The sequence below is a fragment of the Mus musculus genome, chromosome 9 (assembly GCF_000001635.26).
Source record: "Mus musculus strain C57BL/6J chromosome 9, GRCm38.p6 C57BL/6J".
NCBI classification, from domain to species: domain Eukaryota; kingdom Metazoa; phylum Chordata; class Mammalia; order Rodentia; family Muridae; genus Mus; species Mus musculus.
In genome coordinates this window covers 104,217,054-104,231,848 of record NC_000075.6, presented here as the reverse complement: position 1 = coordinate 104,231,848, position 14,795 = coordinate 104,217,054, and the positions used below count along the sequence as shown (strand labels likewise).

The 14,795-nt window shown below is 40.9% G+C and overlaps 1 protein-coding gene across 3 annotated transcripts in view; it reads left to right on the top strand.

Moving 5' to 3' along the window:
- The window catches only part of Dnajc13 (DnaJ heat shock protein family (Hsp40) member C13), a 112,012-nt gene that overhangs the window by 31,760 nt on the left and 65,457 nt on the right, over positions 1 to 14,795 (top strand). For all 3 annotated transcript variants that reach the window (XR_871081.3, NM_001163026.1, NM_001359740.1), the window contains exons 7-16: positions 812 to 1,018; positions 1,113 to 1,208; positions 1,748 to 1,839; positions 2,808 to 2,974; positions 3,089 to 3,168; positions 3,257 to 3,426; positions 10,346 to 10,445; positions 11,871 to 11,978; positions 13,167 to 13,322; positions 14,081 to 14,137. Coding sequence is in view for 2 of the 3 variants with exons in the window: in NM_001163026.1 (NP_001156498.1) it covers positions 812 to 1,018; positions 1,113 to 1,208; positions 1,748 to 1,839; positions 2,808 to 2,974; positions 3,089 to 3,168; positions 3,257 to 3,426; positions 10,346 to 10,445; positions 11,871 to 11,978; positions 13,167 to 13,322; positions 14,081 to 14,137 (1,233 nt within the window). In the remaining variant the exon portion in view is untranslated. The remainder of the gene's footprint in view (positions 1 to 811; positions 1,019 to 1,112; positions 1,209 to 1,747; positions 1,840 to 2,807; positions 2,975 to 3,088; positions 3,169 to 3,256; positions 3,427 to 10,345; positions 10,446 to 11,870; positions 11,979 to 13,166; positions 13,323 to 14,080; positions 14,138 to 14,795) is intronic.

Here is a 14,795-nt window from a genome sequence, read left to right as displayed (position 1 = left end):
TCTGCAGATATAGAGGTCCTGGACTCACACCTCATATACTGAGGGGGAGCACTGAATTGTTCTATAGTTTTGTAAAAGCTACTAACCAAAATGAAACATTCACTCCAAATATAATATCATAACAGATTTAGTTAGCCAATCTTTAATTCCTTTGTGTCTATGGTGACTGCTCAGTTGGTAGGATTAGACCAGGGTTTCTCAGCAAAAAGAGCTGTATAACTTTCTTTTCTGGCCAAAATAAAAATCTTAGTTGGTCATTTCCACCCTGCCCCTTTCAATGTAAATAATGCAATTCCGGTCTCCAGGCACCCAGTGCAGATCTTTTTCCTTAGCTGTGTAGCACAGCATTGACTGTTGGTCAATGTAGGCAGCAGTGCCTAATGAGTATACATATTCACATATTCTTTAACATATTTTTGCAAGAAAACCATTGTCTAAAATAGTTCAACGCAGAGCTGCCTTGATTGAAATGAAATGCTACCCCACAATGCCCACCCGCCTTCATAGGCTTGGGGTTCTTCTTTAGAAGGTGGCATGCTGTTTGGTACGAGTGGTAATTGATAACCAGACTCTGGGAAGTTACGGGATAATGCCTGCTGGCTGAGTTGGCTTATGGCTTCCTATTGCAAACTATTGTGTTCTTTAAATTTAGTATTTGCCTTTTAACTACAATATACTGTTTGTTTCCCCAGTATATTCTGTTGCCTTTATTCTTAAAATTGTTATATTAATCTTGTTCATATGTGTTAAGTAAATATGGTCATGTTTTAGTTGTTTGATTCCTGACATAGAAATTTAAAAATCTGTGCAGCATTTATTTTCGTCAGAGCAAAGAGAAGAGATCATTAAAAGTGCAATAGAACACGCTGGCAACTACATAGGTATCTCCCTGCGGATCAGGAAAGAGCCACTGGAATTTGAGCAATATTTGAATCTTCGTTTTGGGAAATACAGCACTGATGAATCTATCACATCTTTGGCAGAGTTTGTGGTCCAAAAAATATCTCCTCGACATTCGGTAAGAGATGTGTGTTGAGTATAAAAAATCGTTCTAATGTTTTGGCAGCTTTCTTTAATAACTTTTAAACACATTTTCATTTTACTGTTTGAAGGAACCTGTGAAAAGAGTTCTGGCGGTCACAGAAACATGCTTAGTGGAGCGAGATCCAGCAACCTACAACATTGCAACATTGAAGCCCCTGGGAGAAGTGAGTAAGCCCACTCCGCTTAAGTAGCCAGCTTCCTATTGATAAACTTGAATTCCTATTTTAATATTTACTGGTTTCTAAGGAATGCAAAACAGGCTGGCATGGTAACTCACACTGGTGAGCTTAGCACTTGAGGGGGCTGATGCCGGGGATCAGGAGTTCTAAGCCATCTTCATATCAAGTCCAAGGCTAGCCTGGTCTACATGAAACCCTGTCTGAAAAATCAGCTACAACAGCAAAAGTGGATGAGAAACAGGCATGATCTGTGTTTAATTATTAATCTTTTATTTACTAGTTTTAAGATGATGGCAACTATAAACATTACCTTTCTAATATACAAAGAATGGAATATTTATTTCCATAGTTGCATATGAAACTTTTAAATGATTCTTAAATTTTGATATTATAAGCAGGTTACATTTTGTGAGTAATGACTTTACAAGAAAAAAAAATGATATTTGGTTTTTACAATGAAATACTATAAAGCTAAACATTTAGGGGGTTGGGTAAACTTTTTATTTGGATTTTGTTTTTCTTAGGTATTTGCATTGGTTTGTGACTCAGAAAACCCACAACTTTTTACCATTGAGTTTATAAAAGGGCAAGTTCGGAAATACTCTTCAACAGAAAGGTAGGGTTAGGTTACCTGTGTGTGTGTGTCTTTTTATTTTATAATTTTGAGATCATAGGATGTGCAGAGCAAATAAATTGGTCAATGAAGGATAAAATCAAAGATAATCTGGAGCTTTGAAAGTATTTAATTTGGGAGAAGACATTGCTGCATATTTTAAATGACCCCAGTTAACCTGGTGTGTGTTCATATGCACATCCAGAAACAGATGTAATCCAGATGAGGCTTGTCTCGTCGGTGATTCTGGTATTGGCAAGGTGACCATCTTAGCAGAAACACTTATAGTCATGGTAACACTTCAGAATTGACAAAACCTAGGAAGATTGCATATATCATGAGTTTGAGTGGGCGCCCATAATGTCATGTTTCCACACAGTGTGTGGCTCTGCAGCAGTGCAGACCCTGGGCACTAATACATATAGCATCATGGGTGAACCATGAAGCATCGTGGGTGAACCATGAAAGCAGATAATGAACAAGACGTGATACTACATGCTCTATGGTTCTGCTCTTTGGACGTTTTAAAACAAAATCAAAAGTAGATGTGTTACATCAGCGATTGGGTGTTTCCAAATAGATCCAGAGGCACTTTTTGTGGTGGTCAGAATATGTATAAGCTGGATTATGATGATTGTCCAACTGTTTTAATTTATACAAAACTGTGAAAGATTTTACTGGAGTGTGTTTTGTGATTTGTAATTTAGGCCCAAGGAAAGCTACTAAAGATAGATAACCTGTAGACCAGCTAAACCAAGAAGCACAGAAGCCATAGTTTATGTTCCTCACAGCAAGTCATACAGCAGTAGCAGGGCAGAGGGCCGCTCTGAGCCTGGAACTTAACCCCACTGAAACCCTGGACCCCAAGAAATCCCCTAGCACATTACCTGCAGAAAGGCCTGTGCTGCACTCTAGATCCAAGGTCTCTTTAAATACCAAACCTAAAACTTTATACTTTTGGCTTTGCTTAGAGATTCCTTGTTAGCAAGCTTGCTGGATGGAGTAAGAGCCTCTGGTAACAGAGATGTTTGTGTTAAGATGGCACCGACCCACAAAGGCCAGCGATGGGGGTTACTCAGCATGCCTATAGACGAGGAAGTCGAGAGCCTTCACCTCAGATTCCTGGCTGCACCTCCTAGTAAGTACTTGCTTTAATATAATTGTATTTCCACACACCCAACAAGACAGTAGTTTAAAAACTGGGAATACAAAGCTTTAAATCTCCCCCTCGAACCTTCTCATCTCTTTGCAGATGGCAACTTTGCAGATGCTGTATTCAGGTTCAACGCTAACATTTCCTACAGTGGAGTGCTGCATGCAGTAACACAGGATGTAAGATAAGTTGTGTTGTCCTCTGCTCATTGTCACTAGCTTTTGCTATGGAACCGTACCTCAAATAATTACTCTTTGTTTACCCTAGGGTCTCTTCTCAGAAAACAAGGAAAAGCTAATCAATAATGCAATAACAGCACTGTTGTCTCAAGAGGGGGATGTTGTAGCCTCAAATGCAGAACTTGAGAGCCAGTTCCAAGCTGTGAGGAGGCTTGTAGCCTCCAAAGCTGGTTTCCTGGCCTTCACTCAGCTTCCAAAGTAAGTTAGCCTTGGTAGAGGGCTTGCTGCCGCATGTCCAGGGCTCTGGGTTTAATCTCCATGACTATTAAAAAAAAAAAATGCATGTTGCTTTTAGAACCTAGCTTTATGTAAAGATTTTGAACAACTTAAAAATAGAAAATACTGATCTTGGTCCGAGACCCGCCGAACTTAGGAAATTAGTCTGAACAGGTGAGAGGGTGCGCCAGAGAACCTGACAGCTTCTGGAACAGGCAGAAGCACAGAGGCGCTGAGGCAGCACCCTGTGTGGGCCGGGGACAGCCGGCCACCTTCCGGACCGGAGGACAGGTGCCCACCCGGCTGGGGAGGCGACCTAAGCCACAGCAGCAGCGGTCGCCATCTTGGTCCCGGGACTCCAAGGAACTTAGGAATTTAGTCTGCTTAGGTGAGAGTCTGTACCACCTGGGAACTGCCAAAGCAACACAGTGTCTGAGAAAGGTCCTGTTTTGGGCCTTCTTCTTCGGCCAGGAGGAGGTCCAAATACAAGATATCTGCGCACCTTCCCTGTAAGAGAGCTTGCCAGCAGAGAGTGCTCTGAGCACTGAAACTCAGAGGAGAGAATCTGTCTCCCAGGTCTGCTGATAGACGGTAACAGAATCACCAGAAGAACAATCTCTAAACAGAGTCAACTATAACTACTAACTCCAGAGATTACCAGATGGCGAAAGGTAAACGGAGGAATCTTACTAACAGGAACCAAGACCACTCACCATCACCAGAACCCAGCACACCCACTTCGCCCAGTCCAGGGAACCCCAACACACCTGAGAACCTAGACCTAGATTTAAAAGCATATCTCATGATGATGGTAGAGGACATCAAGAAGGACTTTAATAAATCACTTAAAGAAATACAGGAGAACACTGCTAAAGAGTTACAAGTCCTTAAAGAAAAACAGGAAAACACAATCAAACAGGTAGAAGTCCTTACAGAAAAAGAGGAAAAAACATACAAACAGGTGATGGAAATGAACAAAACCATACTAGACCTAAAAAGGGAAGTAGACACAATAAAGAAAACTCAAAGCGAGGCAACACTAGAGATAGAAACCCTAGGAAAGAAATCTGGAACCATAGATTTGAGCATCAGCAACAGAATACAAGAGATGGAAGAGAGAATCTCAGGTGCAGAAGATTCCATAGAGAACATCGGCACAACAATCAAAGAAAATGGAAAATGCAAAAAGATCCTAACTCAAAATATCCAGGAAATCCAGGACACAATAAGAAGACCAAACGTACGGATAATAGGAGTGGATGAGAATGAAGATTTTCAACTCAAAGGTCCAGCAAACATCTTCAACAAAATTATTGAAGAAAACTTCCCAAATCTAAAGAATGAGATGCATATGAACATACAAGAAGCCTACAGAACTCCAAATAGACTGGACCAGAAAAGAAATTCCTCCCGACACATAATAATCAGAACATCAAATGCACTAAATAAAGATAGAATACTAAAAGCAGTAAGGGAAAAAGGTCAAGTAACATATAAAGGCAAGCCTATCAGAATTACACCAGATTTTTCACCAGAGACTATGAAAGCCAGAAGAGCCTGGACAGATGTTATACAGACACTAAGAGAACACAAACTGCAGCCCAGGCTACTATACCCAGCCAAACTCTCAATTATCATAGAGGGAGAAACCAAAGTATTCCACGACAAAACCAAATTCACGCATTATCTCTCCACGAATCCAGCCCTTCAAAGGATAATAACAGAAAAAAACCAATACAAGAACGGGAACAATGCCCTAGAAAAAACAAGAAGGTAATCCCTCAACAAACCTAAAAGAAGACAGCCACAAGAACAGAATGCCACCTTTAACAACTAAAATAACAGGAAGCAACAATTACTTTTCCTTAATATCTCTTAACATCAATGGTCTCAACTCGCCAATAAAAAGACATAGACTAACAAACTGGCTACACAAACAAGACCCAACATTTTGCTGCTTACAGGAAACTCATCTCAGAGAAAAAGATAGACACTACCTCAGAATAAAAGGCTGGAAAACAATTTTCCAAGCAAATGGTATGAAGAAACAAGCAGGAGTAGCCATCCTAATATCTGATAAGATTGACTTCCAACCCAAAGTCATCAAAAAAGACAAGGAGGGACACTTCATTCTCATCAAAGGTAAAATCCTCCAAGAGGAACTCTCAATTCTGAATATCTATGGTCCAAATACAAGAGCAGCCACATTCACTAAAGAAACTTTAGTAAAGCTCAAAGCACACATTGCGCCTCACACAATAATAGTGGGAGACTTCAACACACCACTTTCACCAATGGACAGATCATGGAAACAGAAACTAAACAGGGACACACTGAAACTAACAGAAGTGATGAAACAAATGGATCTGACAGATATCTACAGAACATTTTTCCCTAAAACAAAAGGATATACCTTCTTCTCAGCACCTCATGGTACCTTCTCCAAAATTGACCACATAATAAGTCACAAATCAGGCCTCAACAGATTCAAAAATATTGAAATTGTCCCATGTATCCTATCAGATCACCATGCACTAAGGCTGATCTTCAATAACAAAATAAATAACAGAAAGCCAACATTCACATGGAAACTGAACAACACTCTTCTCAATGATACCTTGGTCAAGGAAGGAATAAAGAAAGAAATTAAAGACTTTTTAGAGTTTAATGAAAATGAAGCCACAACGTACCCAAACCTTTGGGACACAATGAAAGCATTTCTAAGAGGGAAACTCATAGCTATGAGTGCCTTCAAGAAAAAACGGGAGAGAGCACATACTAGCAGCTTGACAACACATCTAAAAGCTCTAGAAAAAAAGGAAGCAAATTCACCCAAGAGGAGTAGACGGCAGGAAATAATCAAACTCAGGGGTGAAATCAACCAAGTGGAAACAAGAAGAACTATTCAAAGAATTAACCAAACGAGGAGTTGGTTCTTTGAGAAAATCAACAAGATAGATAAACCCTTAGCCAGACTCACTAAAGGGCACAGGGACAAAATCCTAATTAACAAAATCAGAAATGAAAAGGGAGACATAACAACAGATCCTGAAGAAATCCAAAACACCATCAGATCCTTCTACAAAAGGCTATACTCAACAAAACTGGAAAACCTGGACGAAATGGACAAATTTCTGGACAGATACCAGGTACCAAAGTTGAATCAGGATCAAGTTGACCTTCTAAACAGTCCCATATCCCCTAAAGAAATAGAAGCAGTTATTAATAGTCTCCCAGCCAAAAAAAGCCCAGGACCAGACGGGTTTAGTGCAGAGTTCTATCAGACCTTCAAAGAAGATCTAACTCCAGTTCTGCACAAACTTTTTCACAAGATAGAAGTAGAAGGTATTCTACCCAACTCATTTTATGAAGCCACTATTACTCTGATACCTAAACCACAGAAAGATCCAACAAAGATAGAGAACTTCAGACCAATTTCTCTTATGAACATCGATGCAAAAATCCTTAATAAAATTCTCGCTAACCGAATCCAAGAACACATTAAAGCAATCATCCATCCTGACCAAGTAGGTTTTATTCCAGGGATGCAGGGATGGTTTAATATACGAAAATCCATCAATGTAATCCATTATATAAACAAACTCAAAGACAAAAACCACATGATCATCTCGTTAGATGCAGAAAAAGCATTTGACAAGATCCAACACCCATTCATGATAAAAGTTCTGGAAAGATCAGGAATTCAAGGCCAATACCTAAACATGATAAAAGCAATCTACAGCAAACCAGTAGCCAACATCAAAGTAAATGGAGAGAAGCTGGAAGCAATCCCACTAAAATCAGGGACTAGACAAGGCTGCCCACTTTCTCCCTACCTTTTCAACATAGTACTTGAAGTATTAGCCAGAGCAATTCGACAACAAAAGGAGATCAAGGGGATACAAATTGGAAAAGAGGAAGTCAAAATATCACTTTTTGCAGATGATATGATAGTATATATAAGTGACCCTAAAAATTCCAACAGAGAACTCCTAAACCTGATAAACAGCTTCGGTGAAGTAGCTGGATATAAAATTAACTCAAACAAGTCAATGGCCTTTCTCTACACAAAGAATAAACAGGCTGAGAAAGAAATTAGGGAAACAACACCCTTCTCAATAGCCACAAATAATATAAAATATCTAGGCGTGACTCTAACGAAGGAAGTGAAAGATCTGTATGATAAAAACTTCAAGACCCTGAAGAAAGAAATTAAAGAAGATCTCAGAAGATGGAAAGATCTCCCATGCTCATGGATTGGCAGGACCAACATTGTAAAAATGGCTATCTTGCCAAAAGCAATCTACAGATTCAATGCAATCCCCATTAAAATTCCAACTCAATTCTTCAACGAATTAGAAGGAGCAATTGGCAAATTCATCTGGAATAACAAAAAACCGAGGATAGCAAAAACTCTTCTCAAGGATAAAAGAACCTCTGGTGGAATCACCATGCCTGACCTAAAGCTTTACTACAGAGCAATTGTGATAAAAACTGCATGGTACTGGTATAGAGACAGACAAGTGGACCAATGGAATAGAATTGAAGACCCAGAAATGAACCCACACACCTATGGTCACTTGATCTTCGACAAGGGAGCCAAAACCATCCAGTGGAAGAAAGACAGCATTTTCAACAATTGGTGCTGGCACAACTGGTTGTTATCATGTAGAAGAATGCAAATCGATCCATACTTATCTCCTTGTACTAAGGTCAAATCTAAGTGGATCAAGGAACTTCACATAAAACCAGAGACACTGAAACTTATAGAGGAGAAAGTGGGGAAAAGCCTTGAAGATATGGGCACAGGGGAAAAATTCCTGAACAGAACAGCAATGGCTTGTGCTGTAAGATCGAGAATTGACAAATGGGACCTAATGAAACTCCAAAGTTTCTGCAAGGCAAAAGACACTGTCTATAAGACAAAAAGACCACCAACAGACTGGGAAAGGATCTTTACCTATCCTAAATCAGATAGGGGACTAATATCCAACATATATAAAGAACTCAAGAAGGTGGACCTCAGAAAATCAAATAACCCCCTTAAAAAAATGGGGCTCAGAACTGAACAAAGAATTCTCACCTGAGGAATACCGAATGGCAGAGAAGCACCTGAAAAAATGTTCAACATCCTTAATCATCAGGGAAATGCAAATCAAAACAACCCTGAGATTCCACCTCACACCAGTGAGAATGTCTAAGATCAAAAATTCAGGTGACAGCAGATGCTGGCGAGGATGTGGAGAAAGAGGAACACTCCTCCATTGTTGGTGGGATTGCAGGCTTGTACAACCACTCTGGAAATCAGTCTGGCGGTTCCTCAGAAAATTGGACATAGTACTACCGGAGGATCCAGCAATACCTCTCCTGGGCATATATCCAGAAGAAGCCCCAACTGGTAAGAAGGACGCATGCTCCACTATGTTCATAGCAGCCTTATTTATAATAGCCAGAAACTGGAAAGAACCCAGATGCCCCTCAACAGAGGAATGGATACAGAAAATGTGGTACATCTACACAATGGAGTACTACTCAGCTATTAAAAAGAATGAATTTATGAAATTCCTAGCCAAATGGATGGACCTGGAGAGCATCATCCTGAGTGAGGTAACACAATCACAAAGGAACTCACACAATATGTACTCACTGATAAGTGGATACTAGCCCAAAACCTAGGATACCCACGATATAAGATACAATTTCCTAAACACATGAAACTCAAGAAAAATGAAGACTGAAGTGTGGACACTATGCCCCTCCTTAGAAGTGGGAACAAAACACCCATGGAAGGAGTTACAGAAACAAAGTTTGGAGCTGAGATGAAAGGATGGACCATGTAGAGACTGCCATATCCAGGGATCCACCCCATAATCAGCATCCAAACGCTGACACCATTGCATATACTAGCAAGATTTTATCGAAAGGACCCAGATGTAGCTGTCTCTTGTGAGACTATGCCGGGGCCTAGCAAACACAGAAGTGGATGCTCACAGTCAGCTAATGGATGGATCACAGGGCTCCCAATGGAGGAGCTAGAGAAAGTACCCAAGGAGCTAAAGGGATCTTCAACCCTATAGGTGGAACAACATTATGAACTAACCAGTACCCCTGAGCTCTTGACTCTAGCTGCATATGTATCAAAAGATGGCCTAGTCGGCCATCACTGGAAAGAGAGGCCCATTGGACACGCAGACTTTGTGTGCCCCGGTACAGGGGAACGCCAGGGCCAAAGGGGGGGAGTGGGTGGGTAGGGGAGTGGGGGTGGGTGGGTAAGGGGGACTTTTGGTATAGCATTGGAAATGTAAATGAGCTAAATACCTAATAAAAAATGGAAAAAAAAAATAAATAAAAAAAAAAAAAAAAAATAGAAAATACTGCCGGGCAATGGTGGTGCACGCCTTTAATACCAGCACTTGGGAGGCAGAAGCAGGCAGATTGCTGAGTTCGAGGCCAGCCTGGTCTACAAAGTGAGTTCCAGGACAGCCAGGGCTACACAGAGAAACCCTGTCTCGAAAAAAAAAAAAACAAACAAACAAACAAACAAAAAAAAACTGAATAATTTATTTCTTTTATGTGGGATAAATCTCTTCTATGTGATGGTTTAGTAGTTTTTATCCTTGAGCAGTAAAAAAGGAAGTTAGATTGGGCTGATGTGGGATATTGGCTCTGTAATCACTGGTAATATACTGACTTCTGTGTTCATGGATTCAATTAATTATTTGTGCTTTCATTAACACTAAAAAGGTTTCCTGGTAAAGCAGATAAGGTTAGGAAAGTGCATTCCAGAGGTGGGATTTTGAGCATGTAACTGATACCATGCCACTGTGGAAACTTAAGATGACCTGTACTTTTAATAAAAAAGTATGACATTCTGTCCTGTACTTGGTGTTTGTTGTGAAAGGTTTCGGGAGCGCCTAGGAATGAAGGTAGTGAAAGCACTCAAGAGAAGCAACAACGGAGTCATCCATGCGGCTGTGGATATGCTCTGTGCCCTCATGTGTGTGAGTACTCTTCTTAGGTGGACTGCAGGCTTTCCTTCCCAGGAATCCATAGTTGTGCATTTCCTAAATTGTTCTCATGGCCATTTGTTTCTTCAGTTAGCACATCCTGTGTACTAACTGGTGTTTTGTGTGCAGTTCCTTCCATCCAAACTGTTGGCAGGTAGTCTCACATGTGAGTGTGAGGCGGAGCCCATGGCACCCCTGAGGCTCTGCACTTAGTCTCGGTGTGTGCATTTCAAACCTTGAGCAGGGATCTTTCAGTTCTGGATAGGCTTTGCCTAGCATGGAAGATGGCATGTCCAAAAACATGCATGATAAGCAGGCAGTGATTGTAGGTGTGTGGGATGGCAAGGGTGGGTAATTGGGACGTGAAGCTAGAGGCATATGCAGAAATGGTCACGTAAAGCCTCCGTCAGAACAAAGACTGGGCTTGTCCTTTTTATGACATTAACTGAAAGATTTTTCGACAAGGGAGCAGTCACATGACTAGATTTCACTTTTAGAAAACCCACTCTGGTAGAACATGGAGGGGAGAGAACAGTTGGAGCCTGTAGACCCATTTGCCATGCAGAGAAAGAGATGGGGAGCTGGGGTACTGACTGGCTGAGGAAGTGGCACATGAAAGCTGAGTGACACAGTGTGGAGGGAGTGACAGCTATTCAGCACTTCCAAGTCCCTCATTTATCTCAGGGTTTCGTGTACTATCTGGGATTGTTCTGTATGTAAAGCTTTATAGGCAGTCTTAGTGATGGAGGACAAACATACATAATCCCATGTGTAGCACCTTGTATACATTCCCCAAAAAGAATTAAAGTTTATTATCTCAACTATTCCAAATAATTCTGTTAAAGAATTAAACTAGAGCATAAATTTTGTGAAACAACTGAGTTTACGCGTTGACTATGTACAGGACAGGCTACAGTTAGTTCCAGCAGGCGGGTTTTACAGGAACACATTGACTCTCAGGTAACACCTGCTTCCCTCTGCTCAGGTTAGGATCTGAGCTCGGCTCTGACCACCATGCAGGCATCCACAGTCAAAGGACAGTTGCTTTGAGGGGGAAAAAGGGTATTTGCCGCTTTGCCAATTTTAGCACTTGCTTTTAAATTCTAAGTTTCACCATTTCAAATTTAAATGATAAAGGCCTTGGGATGAGGAATTGTTTTCCTTTTGGTGAGAAGGCCTGTGGCAGAGAGAGAGAGAGAGAGAGAGAGAGAGAGAGAGAGAGAGAGAGAGAGAGAGAGAGAGAACTCTGACGAGACACGAGAATCTGTCACCTGTGTCTGCTGCTCGTCACAAGGCTTCCTTCCACCGTGGATTCAAAAGCTGTGGTTTCTAGCCACTTCCATGTGGAGCAGATGTGTCTGTGACTGCCTTCTCTGTGACACAGGACACGCCTTACGAATTTCCCTCTTCAATCCACAGCCTATGCATGATGACTATGACCTAAGACAAGAGCAGCTAAACAAAGCTTCTCTTCTCTCTTCAAAGAAGTTTCTGGAAAACTTATTGGAGAAATTTAATTCCCATGTGGTAGGTTGTAATTAATGTTTTCTTCATGGGAGATGTCATACAGAGATTTCCTAGAAGTGTGGTATAAACTTGTTTTTGTCACAGTGCCTGACCCTCAAATGGTTACAGTTCATCTTTGTCACTAGTAACAAAATACTCTTGAACTTTATTAACTATTATAGTAATTGGAGATTGCTAATAATATTAGCTAAGGAAATGTACCAGAAGTGCCTTCAGACTTTTATAAGGATATTGCAGGTGTGTGTGTGTTTGTTTGTTTGTTTTTCCTAAGACAGGGTTTCTCTGTGTAGCCCTGGCTGTCCTGGAACTCACTCTGTAGACCAGGCTGGCCTCGAACTCAGAAATCCGCCTGCCTCTGCCTCCTAAGTACTGGGATCAAAGGCGTGCATCACCACTGCCCAGCCAATATTTTAGATTTTTTTCTTTAAAAAAAAAGTGTTGTGAAATAAATTGTTCTAAGAATCAGTCTCACCATAACTGACTACCAGTCCCTCAGGCATTGAACTTCTTAGAAGATAGAAATTTTGTAAACACAATCAAATTGCCACAGTTTTACACATATTGTTAGATTGCTTCTTTTTTTTCCCCATTTTTATTAAATGTGTTTTGGGTGTTTTGCCTGCCTGTATGTCTGAGCCACATGGGTGCAGTGTCAGTGGAGGCCAAAAGAGGTCAGCAGATCCCCTGCAACTGGAATAATGAAGTTTTGAGCTTACCCATCATGTGGGTGCTGGGGATCAAACCCGGGATGGCTGGAAGCACAGCAAATGTCCTTAACTGCTGAGCCAGCTCTGCGGTCCTGTGATTGATTGATTCATCCCTCTCCTCCCCTCCCTCTCCCTTTCTGTCTGTCTGTCTGTCTGTCTCTTTCTTCTACCCTCCCTACCTTCCTCCCCCTCAGTTGCACATTAACTTTAGTTAGAATGCACATTTGAAAAATTTGGGTTATTCTCTTGAGGTTTTAATTATGCTAAATAATTAATCTTGAATTTTAATTATGTTCTTTAGAAAATAAACAGTGGGTTACTATATTAACTAATAAATAAGTACTCAAGCATCATGAACATTTGAAAAATTCAAGTCATTGTTTCTGTCTGACACCCAGAATGAAGAAAGGAGCGTGCAGTTGCTGTGTTGGGCGCTGAAACTCCTGTGTCCGTTTCTGAACAGTGTGCTGCTTTCTTTCAGGATCATGGGACCGGTGCCCTAGTAATTAGTTCACTCTTGGACTTCCTTACCTTTGCCCTCTGTGCTCCATATAGTGAGACAACTGAAGGGCAGCAGTTTGATATGCTCTTAGAGATGGTAGCCTCCAATGGAAGAACCCTTTTTAAACTCTTTCAGGTGAGCTTGCATGTCCCTGTCTAATGGCTGCACTGTCTGAAAGACGCCCTTAAGAATTGTTGCTTCCCTACCCTTCAGGATCGGTAATTCTGGGCCTTGCCTGTGCTCCAGGCAAGCACTGTGCTACTGAGCTCCATCCACAGCTGGATCCGTGTATTAAATTGTGTGAGCACATGTGTATGTATATACGTGCATGCTTCCATGTGACAGCAGAACCTTGAACATGACCATGTCAGATTTTTAACCCACAGGTTTCTTGGTGTTTTATGTAGAACTCTGATGCTATTGGCAATTGTTGTGTATACTTTGCTAGCTTAGATGTAGTGAAATGCTTGCTTTTTGCCTTGGTAGGCTTAAAGTTCACTTTCTTTACAATTGTCTACATAATCAAGGTGAGTTTTTGCCAGGTTGTTCATAAGCACTGGAAAACATTGTTATTTTATATGGTACTGCAGTGCTTATTGTATTCATATACATGTATACATATTTTAAATATTTATGATTTTAGTGCTACTAATTATATTATAATAATGTTATTCATGTTAGTGTTGCCTATTTGCTAAGCTGTCATGAACTTGACAGGCTTAAAACTAAATTCCGAGATGGATCTTTTCCTGATTCTGTTTTCCTAGTTAGTTGTTTTCCTTAACTTTGTGGCTTATCACCTTGCACAGTGTTTGTTCCTTACGTGGAACACCTAAACATGTCAGAGTAAAATTCTCTTTTATTCATTGATCTTTCCCCCTTCATTTTTAAAGCATCCTTCCATGGCGATTGTGAAGGGAGCTGGATTGGTTATGAAGGCAATAATAGAGGTGAGAGAATCATTTTGAAATCTTAAAGTTTCTGGAATGTTGATTGATTCTTTTCATTGAAGTTGACATCACTGCCATTCAGTCTTTGAGGGGAAACTTCTTATTCTCTGGTTCATAATAGTTTTAGATTTTTATTCAGAATTTGAGGGCAGAGGTCACCCTGAGAACGAACGTACACTGTCATCTCCAGATACTGCACTCACACCTTGTTTATTTGTTGTGACATAAAGTCAGCTTTTTATTCCTGTCGCTTTCCTTGATGTTGGGCATTGGGGGCACTGAGCTCGAGGTACTGAGGCTATGCAGGGATCTGCTATGGAAGAGTTAACGGGAGAACGACCACAGAAGTCCCTCCCTCTGCTGGAGTCGCTGCCGTACGGTGCTGCCTCTGCAGGCTCAGTGCTTTAGCCTTCTGTTCTTTAGAAGATAAAACCCTGGGCTGAAGAGACGCCCAGGGCTTGAGATCACTGATTCTTCTCACAGAGGAGATGGGTCAAGTCCCAGCACAGAAGTGGTGGCTCAGAGCAGTGTTCAGTTCAGTTCCTAGGGATCTGTTGCCCTCTGTCGTACAAATGTGTGCTGTACAGATAGATATGCAAGCAAAACACTCATACACATAAAATAAAGTTAAATCTTTAAAAAAAATTTGAAAGACAAA